General features: G+C 41.6%; 2 protein-coding genes across 2 annotated transcripts; one reads left to right on the forward strand and one right to left on the reverse strand.

The window, feature by feature from the left end:
* Nucleotides 1-56: 56 nt before the first annotated feature.
* On the reverse strand, nucleotides 57-4,052 carry fbxw12 (F-box and WD repeat domain containing 12). Its single transcript, XM_018701111.2, is given in 11 exon segments — nucleotides 57-576; nucleotides 721-851; nucleotides 1,011-1,192; nucleotides 1,855-2,065; nucleotides 2,254-2,418; nucleotides 2,514-2,720; nucleotides 3,178-3,305; nucleotides 3,399-3,522; nucleotides 3,524-3,566; nucleotides 3,707-3,744; nucleotides 3,855-4,052. Coding segments are annotated over 11 exon segments (1,428 nt in total). The 5' UTR covers nucleotides 3,954-4,052; the 3' UTR covers nucleotides 57-476.
* A 676-nt stretch (nucleotides 4,053-4,728) lies between these two features.
* On the forward strand, nucleotides 4,729-12,656 carry LOC108900193 (protein Wnt-7a). Its single transcript, XM_018701112.1, has 4 exons — nucleotides 4,729-5,137; nucleotides 5,695-5,921; nucleotides 8,633-8,904; nucleotides 10,956-12,656. Exons 1-4 carry the CDS (start codon nucleotides 5,067-5,069, stop codon nucleotides 11,436-11,438), a joined length of 1,053 nt encoding a protein of 350 aa, XP_018556628.1. The 5' UTR covers nucleotides 4,729-5,066; the 3' UTR covers nucleotides 11,439-12,656.
* The last annotated feature ends 2,353 nt before the right edge of the window (nucleotides 12,657-15,009 follow it).

Here is a 15,009-nt window from a genome sequence, read left to right on the forward strand (position 1 = left end):
GCTTGTGCCTTGTGACAAAATGATTTAACGTGGAAAAACTAATTTGTCAAAGTGGGCTAAATATAAACATTTATGGTATGTAGTTTACTGCCACTGATACATGACAAACTTGCCTCAAGTATTATTTTACCTCAGTAGTGAGTGGAGGCAACATATCAAAGAACAGGTGACCAGAATATTTTTTGCAATACATTATGCCTTAAGTCTGGTTACATTTAACACTGACATACCTCAGCTCCAAAGGCGCAGGCATGGAATATTTTCTTAACAAGCATGTTGTATCACACAGTGCATCAATGCCTTTCCCATAACATAGTGCTTCTTATCTGTATTATATGTTACATTCTCTTTTTTTGTAAACATAGACCTACCAAAGAACATAGCACACAGCGAACAGTTCATAATAAAAGCAAATGTTCCTCCTTCCAGTCAGTTGTGTGAACTGTGTGCAGGCACTTTTTGTGTGGCAGTGATGCTCAGGAGGTGAAACAATAAGCTTTTAAGACGTCCTTCCCATCTTTCCCCTCTACTGAGGCCACAATGCTGGTGTAGTCGCAGGCAACATGAGTGAACCCTCTAGAATACAGGACACATAGAATAAAGTAACAAAATCAATAAATGAAGGGAACATAAATGTGGTGTAAATCATTCAGAGAAAATATCTGTGTTCAGGCTGTTGGTAATGAGATGCAAATACTAAAATGTCACAGCGTACAGTACCTGGACATTGTGTGAGAGCCCCCCAGTAAGTGGTATCTGCTTTCTAGGGTCAACCCATTGTCTCTGTCATTTTTCCATGTCAGTACTCGTAAGGAGAGGTCCTGAGATGCTGTCACCACACGAAAGCTATCCTGTAATTGTGAAGACATGCACAAAAAAACATAAATTGGTCTTTTTCCAACACTTATACATGGCTCTTTTTACACAGAGATTATATTGTACTGTATAAAACAAAGAGTTTCACCAGGCAAAGGGATATTCTTTGAAATCCTAATGAGAAAACAGCCTACCACACATATAGAAGAGATAGGCATGGTATGCTCTTTAAAGCTAGCAAGCAGGGTTCCTTTCAGAGAGTAGACCCATAGCTCCTGGTTAGCTGCCAGCACTAAGCAGTTGCTATCCTTGGCCTCTAGAAGGATGGGTGAGGACCAGGTGTTCAGTGTCAAGGGGAAGGACTCCACCTGCTGGACTAAAAATGAGCAGAGAGTCAAAATTATACCAGCAAAAGACAACATTTTAAGGAAAAATCAGTTTGCTATTGCAGTCTGTGAAGATCTCAGTCAGCCAGGTTATGGTTATCAAAGAAGGGTTGAACCCAAGAAGAGTTGCTGTCACTATGTGACATCAATGGCCTTTAGAACAACCCCACAAAAGTTATATCTCCCTACCGGTCAGTCAGAACTGAAGACGCCTCTTGGATGAGATGTGAAATGTCTCCAAGTATCAACAACCAAGTCCAGCTGCCCTCAATTCAGCCCTTCTTGGATGTATAATATTGAGTCTAGAAACAAGCCTCTCTAATTTTAAGGAGCTGACACTGACACTAAAACTGATATTTAAAATACATTTCATTTTATTAAACTCTATTGTAGATAAGTGCTGTTATTTTAAGAATTTTCCTGAGGTTGTGGCATATTAGTCAGCCACCAGAATCTGCAAATACACAATGACAAATGGATCAAATTCAGTGGTTTCTGTACCAGCAGCTGTTCTCAGCAGTATCTGTAGTTGAACATGGATTTTTCCAGAATGATTCACCAACTGAATGTTATTCTTCTAATGGCTATTATGAGATTCAGAGTCAGATCTAAAGCATATTACTGGTCTTTCTGCACATATTTCTGTCCTCACCTTGGATCTCTGACTTGTACTTAGTCTTTTTAATGCTGACATCGAAGACAGTGAGGGCTTTGTTGTTGGAGTGCTCCTTGTGGTGGATGATGGCCAGTCTGGCAGGCTGGGTGGGTATGAAGACAGCAGCCTGGCACCCAGTAACTGGCAGAGACTGGCACAGAGGATCTTCGTCCTCAGACAGAGAGGTCAAACTCTCAGTGTAAATCACCTGGCAACAAACCAAACAGCAGAAATCTACAAAATCTGTTTAAAAGTTTCATTGTTCTTACCTATGAACACCTGTTTTCCCACTGTGTCATTTGGACAGAGGTAACGTGGTAAAAGAAAACACACAAGAACAGACCAGGGCAGGAAAAACAAATATAAAGTCAGGCTGTCAAAGAAAACAAGAAATACCTTTGGACTTAAATCATCATTGTCCTTGGTTCCAGCTGTGATCCATTTCTTGTCGGGTGAAACCAGGAGTATGTTGACTTTAAAGGTGTCACACACCATTATGCTGGACTTTTTAGTCAAAGCTGAGTCAGCTAGTGTACACACAGAACCCTGACTGGTTCCAACCTGGAAGAAAGAAGCGTGTGTTACTTTTTTTTTTAGAAAAAAGAAAAATATATATATTACTTTAAAACAAAAAAGGAAATTCTGAGGTTGCTTACAGTGAGAAACCAATCATTGTTAACACTGTAGTGGAGTAATGTACAGTGTGGAGATGCAGCTGAAAATGAGGCCACCTCTTGGCCAGTCTGGCCCTTCCAGGTCTTAATGAGGCCTGTGGAGTCTGCGGTGATCAAAACGTCACACTGTTCATCACTTATAATCTGTGTCAAAGGACTCTGCGGAGGACTGCACCACAGGAGCTCACCCTGAGAGAGAAAAAACGAAAAACCTGCCACATCAGGGAAACAACTTGATGAAGTGCATTTATTGTAGTGGCCTGCAACTTTCAACTAAGCTGGGGTAACTAGTGGAGAAAGTTTGTTTCACTGGTGTTTAGTTGGAATGAAACCTGTATACATGTGGCTTGTCATAGCACATGACTGTAGCATAAAAGGTGTGAATTCAGTGTGCCTGCATTCAAACACTTTCACTTGTGGCATCTGAGATCTAAGAAACTGACAGCATGTGACACTTGATGTTCAGTTTTACATGTTTTCTGAGTCAGTTATTAATTTTGATCTACACACATTAATAAACACAAAATTCATTTTAAATAGAAAACCAATCTCTGAGCCTCCAAACAAGAAAACATTTTGCATTGCTACAAATACTTTTAAGAAGACTTCTGAGCATGCACAATGATGCTGAAGGTATTGCACTGACATTTTGGATGTTCCATGCTCGAACTGTACCATCAGTAGAGGCACTGCAAACTGTGGTGACGCTGCTGTTCCAGAGGTCAGGTCGCTGGGCTGAATTCCCCTGCAGGTACACCAACCCTACCACCCTGCCTGATGGGTAATAATGCACAGGTCAGATACAACAAATAAAATGACAACCATACTGACATCGTGTAAAGGGGATACCAGAGAAAGACAGCATACCTGTGTGTCCTCTCAGACTTTTACAGGTGTAACCTCCTGAGTGCCCCTTGCTCATCTTTGCCTCTAAGTGGCTACGTCGCAGGAAGTATGTCTTCCATGACTGATATACTTGTTCACTCCCCAGCAACAGCAAGGTTACAGAAACTCCAGCGCTGCAGACACAGCCTCCTGAAGGGACCACAGACTTGTTACTTACGTCTACATATGACATGAATTGAACCATCCCCAGATTATACAGCAAGTGTTATCATTCACAAGTGCAACATCCAGCCCACTTCATGCACTGACGCTGGGAAAAGACAGCTCACCTCCATAACCAAGGATTGTCTGCAGCTTCATACCAATCCTGAAAAAATATATTTGCGATCAGACACAACAAGTCAGACACTTTTGTAAATTATTCCATCAATAACAAGACTGTCTCTCGGCTACTTCCGCAAGTTGGACACTCCTTACCTTACACACACTAGAGGCAGTGATTAAGTCTTCCTCGGTTAGGAATGTAAAAATATGAATGAGGCAATCACTGATCAAATGCGGATGATCGGGATCCATACTGACATTAATAATAAACTCGCACTCCCTCAATAGTAATCTCTCCGCAGTACACTAAAGCCACGGCAGTGCCAAGTTTGGACGAGCTACGGTAAGAATACAGGGACAAAGGGGAGTGGTTTGCTTGGCACTTCGCCTGTAATGCGCTATTTACACCACCAGATGACGCCATACTAAAAGATAGGTGATTATAGAGGCGCACTACAGGTAGCGCGCACCTGGCGCATTATAAAACTGAGAAGTGGATGAATCCTTTTTTGGATATTTTTTTAAAAACTAAGGGGAAAAACTAAAAGAAAAAAAAGTTAGACTGCTGTGATTTAACCATATGCTAACTAAGAGAGTGGGGGTTTTATTTAGTCTGCTTTTGAAGGAATAATTCATTCTAATACATATATATATATATATATATATATATATATATATATATATATATATATATATATATAAAGAAAAATCAGTACATCTTACTTGTCTTGGTTGAATATTATTTCTGCAGCTTTTATGGGGCAAATTTATATATATAAATATTGATAATCCAAGTAAAGCAAACCCAGCAACATCTGCGTAAGTTATAAGCTTATGGCAACACTAAACTGAGCCCTGACCCACTTAATAACCAAATAAATACCCATCCCAATCAGTCAAGGTGAATTTACAGCAGAGGAGTGTGTATCTGAGTGAGTGTATGTGTGTCTGTGTATGTGTTGAGATTCAGCCCTGGCGGGATTCTTCAGCAGGGCCCCATGTCTCCTGTGAACACGCCCCAGATAGATGAGCCAGATATATAGCCAAGACCTGCGGGCTGCAGAGGAACTGTGAGAAAGAGATAATCGCAGCTTGCTCACCCCACGGGTTACCTGTGACTGTGACACCCTCGCAATGACAAGAGGGCCCAGTGGAAGGGGGCCAAGTAAAGGGAGTTTGGATGATACCCTAACCGGCAGCTTTTAAAACAAAAATTCCTCGAGGTGTATCTAGTTTTTTTTATATGCTTTTCGTCATTTTGGAGTTCCGTTGGAGTTACCTGGGCTGTGATCGATCGGAGAATAAGCGAACCGAGTTACTCATCAGCTCCACAAATCGTTGCATGAAACTGAGAGCGGGGCCGCAATGAGTCGGAGAACACGACGCTGGATTTTAAGAGTTTTACTTTGTCTAGGAATTGTTTATTTGAAAATTGGGTGAGTTGCGTTTACTTGACTTCTCGTTATTAGTTTGTTGTGCGTCGTTCTCCAACACAAAAGAGCTCTATCTGTTGTTGGTCCTTCAAAAAATACAAAATAAAAAACGGCGATTGTATGCCACATTTGCTCCAAAGAAGGTAGTTGATTTTATAAATGACAAATAAAACGTTTAGTGAAGAGCGTAAACTTATCTCAGTGAGACTCGTGGCAACTGCGTGCTTATCAGTTGACGACATTTCCTTTATTATATCTTTAATGCTTGGTAAAGCTCACACTGGAATGATAATTAAACGTATTTGGAAACCTTAATGTTACCTATAACTCACAAGATTTACCTTATGGTGCATCTGCTTAAGTGAAACATAACTGTGGGGATACATTATGTAGTTAAAATATAATCCTGACAAAAATAACTTTCCACATGAAAATACTGAATATGTGTGTTACAGTTAATAAATCAAAAAGTGTAAATACGTTTATACATTAGAAGAGGGGGGGGGGAAATGGTCGATGGTCTTCTTTTTTTCTCAGTCTTATCCATCTTCCATCCACAGTGGCTTCTCGTCGGTGGTGGCCCTAGGTGCGAGCATAATCTGTAACAAGATCCCCGGTTTGGCCCCCAGACAGCGGATTATCTGCCAGAGTCGCCCCGATGCCATTATCGTCATCGGAGAGGGAGCCCAAATGGGCATCAACGAGTGTCAGTTTCAGTTCAAAAACGGGCGCTGGAACTGCTCTGCGCTAGGAGAGAGGACAGTCTTCGGAAAAGAGTTGAAAGTGGGTATGTTGCTGTCTGTTAACGTTTGTTTACAGTTTGAAATCTTTTATTTTTTGCGCAGCTGCAGGCTGTACACCTTTTGTCTATCACCTTGCAACTCGCGTTTTTTTGCGCGTTGCGAGTAAAATGCGCACAGTCTTTTGTGATTCCCCTCGAAAATAGTCCTTATCAAAAGTACTGTGCCAAACTGCATTGCCGCTTTAAATATATATATAGGCTTATTACCTAAAAACAAATATTAAAAAACACATCTGTCTGTGAAGTCAGTATCTTGACATGCATCCATTCTTTTTATGTCTCTTTAAATATAATCATATAACTGGGGTACATGATCTGCAGTCAAAATCTGCACCAGACAAACCTCCTCTGCACCCAAATGATCATCTGCTTTGTTTTATTACATCTGAAGTGTAGGCAGCATCCCATAAGGAACCAGTGTCATTTACATCAGGCCTAGTTTTGCTCCCAACTTCTCATTGAGTAGGGCTTTCTGAGCATGTATAAAAGGTATCTGAAGCCAGCACTGTAACAAAGCTCTTGTGAATGTTGGCAGCTTTTCTTTTCAGAGCCTCTGGAGACACATTTTCACTGGTCTTTATCCTGTCTAGTGATGGGTGCTGTGGCTCCCACTGTAAGGACGTAGATCTTACCACGGGTATAAGTTACAGTGGGGGGAAAAGCCAAGAGGAAAAGCGGGACTTGAAAGTACTAAATTAGAGAAAGAAATTAGTCCAAATCAATGATTTCTCCCGCTGAGACAAACGTCTCATGCCAAGGCAGGATGAACAATGTAATGCTGAAATCATGGCTGCAGTCCTGTGGGTCATTTGTTGTCTACTATGAACAGATAAGGTGGATTAAAGACTAATGAGGGTACCAATACCAGGAAGATCTAACAAGGTTTAATGGAGTATAATGATAGCTTTATAGCCACATTGTAGGGAGTTTGTTAACCACAGAGGTGGCTTTGTAAAACAATTCTGATACAAACCTTGCAAGAATTATAAATTATTTTACTTCTGGCTCCAACCAGAGCTATTGAAATCTGCCCTTTTACACAATGGTCAGTAGCTTGGACCAGCTGTTTGAGACCATCTTGCATGCTGCTATTGGAAAGAACAGGATTATCTCTTCATAGTGTTGAAATGAAAACAGTGGTGTTTGACAATCTGTTCCCCTTATGAATGAGTATTTTTAGCCCATCAGGCGACTTGGCCTGTGTTACCAAGAGGGGAGTTTAAGTCTATGGCTTGGACAACCATACCAAATAGATTGGTTTCACTGATCAGATTAGCGTAGAAGGCGAATGGTTGCAAATGAATGCCCATTGTTGATGCCCATTCTGAGTGGAGCTGTGCAGCCTGCAATTGTTCTTAAAGGGAGCGAAGGGAGGAATGACCAGTGAGCTGACACGATGCTTATGAGCAATGCAAGGTGCATCAGCATTGAGCCGTTTAGTATTTTAGGCTTCCGCTAAGTTTGCACTTGAACTTTGTAGTTGTGCTAAACTCTATGAGCCGAGTTCCATAAAAAGAGGCAGCATACTGAGAGGTTCATGACACTTTGGAGATGAAAGAGAAACAAACGTGGCAGAAGAACAGTGAACTGGCACTCCCAGTTCAGCTCACATAGGCTTGATTTTTTTTGTCCACTTTCTTTTTAATATCTTCCACCTCTCATTACAAGGTAAAGAGGAATTCATACCATCTTTTGCGGTGAACCCATGCACTCAGAACTGCAGGGGAAAAATTAACAACGGTGCAGTCAGGGCAGACACACCTTCTTTTTTGGCTTGGAGCCCATCAAGTCTATAAAAACGTCCACATAATTGATGCCTCAATATGAGTTTTTTTTTTCTTTTTTCTCAATGGTAAGGGTACATATCCAACGTGTTTATCAAAAACATGGCAGCTTTATGTAGTGAACCGGGTGGCAGGAGGAAGCACAGAGAAGATATGGTGTTTGTTTTGAACAAACAGAGACAAGTGGACTTTATGTACACATTGATATGACAGATGTTGTTACAAACAGTTTCCTGTTCGCACGATAATGAACCACAGATTTGAAAAGTAAAACTACTACTACTTGGTGGTCATGTTTATGAATTATTATGGGCTGTTTTGACATTGCATTAGAGAGAAGAGGTATTGATTTGCTTGCATTATATATAGCTTTGAGTTAAATATACCAGACTTTCTCTTTGTAGTGTTTTTTCTTGGAGAGCTTTGCCTCAGGATCTGTCTACAAGTCCCGTCAGATTAATCTTTAGTTATTTGCCGATATTTCCGTGTGTGTGTAAATGATTTGTTAGCTGGATGTGGATGAGATAACGGCAGGACGAAGATTCTGATGTCAGTCCCTTATGAGTTTGCACAGAATGTGACAGTTTCTGAGCGGATCAATAGGCCCTCCTTGCCGACAACCCTCTTATTCATGCTGCTTTGTTGACTATACTGCCAGCAGCCATTTTGGTTCATGGGCAGGACAGTTTCCAGGTCAGGTTTCAAAACACTGCAGCCCTTGAGCGATATGTCAGTAAGACTGTGATGTAAGCACACATTTTGTTAATAATTAATCTCCTTTTCCTATTTAAAAATCCTTGTATGTACTTATTGTATTTGCCTTAAAGTGGAGATGAAGCATCATGACATTCGACAAAATCTAAATGTGCTGCATTTTATTCATCACCTTTTTCTTTCTGCCGTCCCTCCTAGGTAGCAAAGAGGCTGCGTTCACCTACGCCATCATTGCAGCAGGGGTGGCCCATGCCATCACTGCCGCCTGCACACAGGGTAACCTGAGTGACTGCAGCTGCGACAAGGAGAAGCAGGGTTTCTACAGTAAAGACCAAGGCTGGAAGTGGGGAGGCTGCTCAGCAGACATCAGCTACGGCCTGGGCTTCTCAAAAGTATTTATCGATGCTCGGGAGGTCAAACAGAATGCGAGGACACTCATGAACCTTCATAATAACGAGGTGGGACGCAAGGTAAGTGACCAGCGACAGGATTATGTGTTTTTATTCAGCACATTGACTTTTATATATATGTATATATATATATATATTCTTTCAAGGCACAGAGAATACAATGAAAGAATAAATGTGAGGGTGAACCTGTGGCTAACTGGTCTAAGGCTTGGTCCAAGTTCCTGCTAACAGTCTCTGCCATGCTGTGGTGTGGGTGAACCTTGCCAAGGATCTGGGCAATGGGGCCAAGATGAAACAAGCAGTAGAATAAAGGGCTGCTTTTAGGGGAAGAGCTGTCTAAGTGGCAGGGTTTGATTACAACCCAGATCTCTGCTCTGAAAACAGATTGACACCGTACAAAAAGGCATTAGCCCACCCCCCCATGCTTTGCACCATTGGGACAGTATACAGTTACCTTTGTAACAATCCCCACCCACAATTTCTCTAATATCATAAACCCACATCAGGTACAATGTGCTTGTACATGTACCTCATGGGTGTTTGCTGTTTGCTTACTAGGTTTGATCACCATTGAGTTGTATGCATTTTTGTACAGAAGAGTGTAGTTATATGCACTCCACCTGCATGACAGCTCTAATGCACAGTTTTATATCAGTAGACAAGAAAAAGCTGGGAGTTTAAGAAGAAGTTACAAAGGGTAAGAGAAAATGATAATACAATAAAATGCAAAGAAGACAAATTTAGCAGGAAAACATATTTTCATGATGTGCTCACCTGCTCATTTGATTGCTTTTCTGCATGCATGGCTGCAGAACACTGCAGAGTGACAAAGAGACTCCAGCGAGTCTAGAGGTTAGAGGTTGAGTGGAATACTGTGCCAAACAGCCAAAGTGAGGTTGGAGTTAGCGAAGAATAAAGAAGCAGAGCTTTGCCCAAGTTAACTCATATCCTCTCCCTCTACCTCGCTGTGCCAAAATAGCCTCATTCACAAAACCGACACGTCCAACACAGCGGCTGAAAAGCCTCCTCACACACAATTGTACTGAGAAGATCATTTTCTGCGTGCGTTTCAGGGACCATGAATTCAAATTGGCTTATCTGGACAGCTAAATTGCCTCCCAGGGAAAAGACTATACTTGTGGATTCAAACTTTGAGCAGTTTTCCTTCTTTCCCATTCTTTCTTCCAATAAATAGACTCTCTGTTTTGATAGTTTTAACCCCCCACCCCCCCTTTATTTATGCTAATCAAAAGCAGTGACACTGAGCAGGAGCGCCCGTTCACAGCTCCCTGGTTGAAGACGTCAGGACAAAGGCTGTCACAAGTGTTGGTCACAGAACAACTGATGGATTAGGGAGTTGAAGCCAAGGGTTTTATGAAGTGGGTTTGCTCAGGGAAAGGTTGTTTTTTGGTCCTTGTTCTCACGTCTGTATTTGGGTTTTATTGTTACAGTTTACTTGCCAAGAACACACGGATGTAAATATCTTGTCAGTGGCTGTAGAGACCATATCGCATACCAAACACCAAGCTTTTTAGCGAAAGGAAATTGCAATTGACCTTGTTGCTAACGAAAATTCCAGTTCGAGTCAACGGCACTTCTCATTGTCATCAGCTCGGGGTTTAGCAGTAATCCTAGTCACTCGGCGCCTTGTACAGCCACTCTTGACATTTGTGTGTTGTGTGTGGTAACCACACACACAGAGCCTGAAATCTGATACATTATTTTGGCTTCTGTGTATATGGTATCAGACTGCTATATGGTGGGGCTGCTGTATTTAATCCCCAACCGTAATATATTTGTCAGTCACATTGTTATTAAGTGGCACATTTGTCATTTGCCTTGAAGTGCATGTGGATTGAAATACATCAGGTTTTAGGTTATGTAGATGTTGCATGACTTTTACTTCCACAACAACTTTAAAACTTTGATCATAATCATATTTTTTAACTAACAAAGCAGTGAAATCATTATTACAGTAAACTATAAGTTAATTGGTTTTAATGATCTGTTATTAACCTCATTCATGAGAGCGTAAGTATCTTTCATCACTGTAGTGTGTTTTTACAGTTGCCAGTTGTTACTATGTTACCAAGTTGTTTTTGTATGTCTAGATCCTGGAGAAGAACATGCGACTGGAATGCAAGTGTCATGGTGTCTCAGGCTCCTGCACCACCAAAACCTGCTGGACTACACTTCCCAAGTTCCGCGAGCTCGGCTACATTCTCAAGGAGAAGTATGCCCATGCAGTGCACGTGGAGCCAGTGAAAGCCAGCCGCAACAAGCGCCCTAAATTCCTCAAGATCAAGAAGCCTTACTCTTACCGGAAGCCCATGGATACAGACCTGGTGTACATAGACAAGTCGCCTAACTACTGCGAGGCGGACCCAGTGACGGGGAGCCTGGGGACGCAGGGCAGGGTGTGCAACAAGACTATGATGCAGCATATCAGCGGCTGCGACCTGATGTGCTGCGGCCGGGGGTACAACACACACCAGTACTCCCGCGTCTGGCAGTGTAACTGCAAGTTCCTGTGGTGCTGCTACGTTAAATGCAACACCTGCAGTGAGAGGACAGAGGTGTACACATGCAAGTGAGAATATTTATTGGATAGTGTGTGTGTGTGTGTGTGTGTGTGTGTGTGTGTGTGTATGTATGTGTATGTTTGTGTGTGATGATGTATGGGAGTGTGTCTTTGTGTTGTCATGGACAAACTGGAACAGTTGAACTTAACAAGAAGGCTGTTACTGCAGTCTTTTCATAATGTGGAACTACTGTACTGTGTATACAGTAAGCTGAAGATGGGGCATCATGATTCTTTTGCACACAGAGCTCTTCACCCCTCTTCCTGGATTGTCGTGTTTGTTGAGGATGTGGGGTCGAATCAGTGTGACAGAACGCTGTACCGTGGCACAGAGGACTGGGTGACCACGGCGTGACTCACAGAGGCAAGATGTCAAGACTTTAAGCTACATGGACGTGTCCTGGCATTTTGACTCTTTGGACTTTGCTAATGCAAATGAATTATGGTGGATGTGATTGCTGGGCAGAACACACTGCTGTAGTTCTCACTCCCTGTGCACAGATGAAATGACACAGCCATTTGGAATATTTAACATACTGTATTTAGAGAATGAAAATAATTAATATTAATTTATTCTATAAAACTACTGATTTTGTCCATTTTGGATCAAAAGTAACTAAATGTTGGGAGGTTCTAGTTTATTAAAGCAATCACCACTTTTTGGTTAACACACTGGATTTGAATCTGCCTGGAGTAACGTGTTGTCTTGTAGAATAATGTTGCTCCAGATGAAAACTGCTGTAGGCTACTCACACCAACCTTCTGACCCTCTCATGAGTTTGTCTTCCCTCTGTTTGCTGCTAGTCTAGAGAATCTCACTTGTTGAGGTAGAAGGCTGTATATGCTCTACTGACTGTCTTCAAATGGCATTGCTCACTTCAAGCTGATTTAGCTTAACCGGACTCATTCACTGATCAAAAACATGGGCACATTCTCCACTTTTGGTAAATATTGGTTGATAGAGTATATTTTGTAAAAGCCTATTTTTATATGAATGTCTTATTTATATCTTTTGCATATTCAATGTCAAGTTCTGACCCTGACACCTGTTTTGAAACCCTTGTGGGAAAAAAAAGCTGATATAATGTAAGTTGGCCCCTGCTGTCACTGCCATAGTTGTATATTGTAAGTGATAGAAAACTGTTTATATGTGTCTGTGTTCAAACGTCTGTGTTTACTGCATTTCATGACTACTACTGATGGAATACAGCAACAGAATAACACCAGCAAATCATGATTTCCATTATTGCTTCCTCATACATCACTCTGATCATGACGAAAGAACAAATTATTATCATTAAAAAAATGGCCAGTCAAAAATTACTGTGTATAACAGGGACTGAATATTATATATAATAGAAATTGCTGCCATTTTCCTGCTCGCAAACGAGCATTGCAGTGTAGCTGTTGAACTTTTATGCCATAAATTACCTTAATTGCTCATTAAATAAGAATGAATTAACTGATAGAGTCATTACTTTCACATGAACATAAAAGTAAATCTTCATTAACAGTAGCTATGTTGTGGTTTGCATCATAATCAAGCACTTGTGAAGTGTCATAAAATAAAGATAAATGTCCTCAAATATTATATGGTCACCGTGGAGATAAATCAGCTCTCAAAGGGCTTATCCTACAAGTGCAATGTGTGCAGTGCTCGGTCACAGAAAGAGATCTGTTCTTTGAGAGGGGAAAGTTATTCGGGCTTAATTGAGGGCCCATCTTGCAGACTGGGAAGCCGTTGAATGTGTCCGAGGAGAAAAGCGTTTGTACTCTAATGGTAGGGTACCAGTGTAATTGATGAGACTGGTCGGGCAGACTGTCACGGTGATGACTTGCTCAGTCGGGGGAGTGGGAGCTGTCAGGTGATAGATGACTCGCACATCTGCTTCATTCACTCCCGGGCCACTAGTTGCTACAACAACTCCAGCGCAGCGGAGAAAATGCGGGGCCAGTCTCCAAGAGAGGCCGGCCAACGTGTCAGTGAAATGTTAACGACGCTAAAGCCCACAGTCGTTACAGATTCCACTCTCATCGGCCTGGAAGTGCAGTCAGGAGACGGGCCCAGAGGTGTTGATGGAAAACCTGCTCCCAATAATCTCCTGGGATTGACAAATGTGGCCTGTAAAGTTTTCACCTGTGCTGTAGTTTAGAACATTTCCATGTGGGTATTTTCCTTGTAAAAGCCCTTTTTCTTTTACTCACCTATTGAAGAAGCTGAAACATGTGAGAATGAGGTTTAATTTACAGTAGATTAGCCGTATCATGTGTCATTGGCAACGATAATCTGCCCAGAATAAAAAGAAAAGGGCGTGAAGGGGATAATAATAGAGGCTTGTCTCTGTCTGACAAAAGCTTTCAGCTTTCATAATATTGATACAAAAGACTCGCGCATAAGAAAAGACAGCTGCTCCAAAAGCTCTGGTTAAACCTAAACTAGGGGTTTTGTGTGCGAGACGCACATCACATTATCTCATGAACAAAACACCTTCACCTCAGAGTCCTCTATATGCATCACTTATTTATCACTTGTAGTAGTCTAACAGTTGAATGACAGGGGTATAGTCCCGGCTTTGTGTGGATGCTGTGAACACGGTGCTCTAAGGTTACACAGTGAGGTTTCACTAATGTGGATTAATCCACCAATATTTACACCACTGAACCAGTGATGTTATTATTTATGACTTAACAAGTCTTATTTTTTTTAAACAAACAAACAAATCAGACAGTGTAGTTTGGCTACTTTTCAGGATAATCCACCTGCAGTGTTTTAAAGTCAGGTGCAAAACACCACCACACAGAGGCCACAGTCACTTCATCTCCATTGAGTCACAAGCACAAAACACCACCTTCTTTGATATTGCAGCCTAAGTCAGACACCCTGCAGGATCACTGAAATGCTAATTATACTCTTAGCTGTGTTTCTCCATAAACAAGAGCAGGCCCATGCCAAGATGTTCAGGGGGTGTAATATCCATGTTGCTCTGAAGTGGGGTTGCGTTACCCTTTGGAGTTTTGTTTATAAACACACATAGAGACACACACATACAGAGAGACACACACACACACACAAACGCACGCACTCACCCATCACCTGTGGTGGTTGGAAATTGGTGGTAGCTGCAGATTTATGGTTGGTAGTCTGGCTCGCTCCCTGTGTTATTGCTGGAGGTCTGCCACAGCTTCCCTATCTGCTCTCATGACCTGTTACATCAGGGCAGCCCAGCAGTGAGCCCCAGCCAGCAATTAGCATCAAAGCCAACAAAGAGTCTTTTAAAAGATATTTAAGCAAGACCCGTCCTGCTTTCTGTTTTATCATTAGATTGGCTTGTCAGTGACCAGATTTATATCTGAAATTAAAATTTACCCAATGATCCAGAAGTTTGTTAAGACTGGTGATAGAGTTTAGGATTTATTTTCAAACCCAATCACATCATCCAAAGTGATCCAATTTCTTTGTGCTATTGTTCTCAACTGAATATATGCCACCAGTGAATAAGGAAATGACTTATAATTTCACAGTAAAAGAGTTGTTAAATTGGGCCTTCATTAACACAAGGCTCCCTGTGTGTGAACTATTCCGT

The sequence above is a fragment of the Lates calcarifer genome, linkage group LG6, assembly GCF_001640805.2.
Source record: "Lates calcarifer isolate ASB-BC8 linkage group LG6, TLL_Latcal_v3, whole genome shotgun sequence".
Taxonomy (NCBI): domain Eukaryota; kingdom Metazoa; phylum Chordata; class Actinopteri; family Centropomidae; genus Lates; species Lates calcarifer.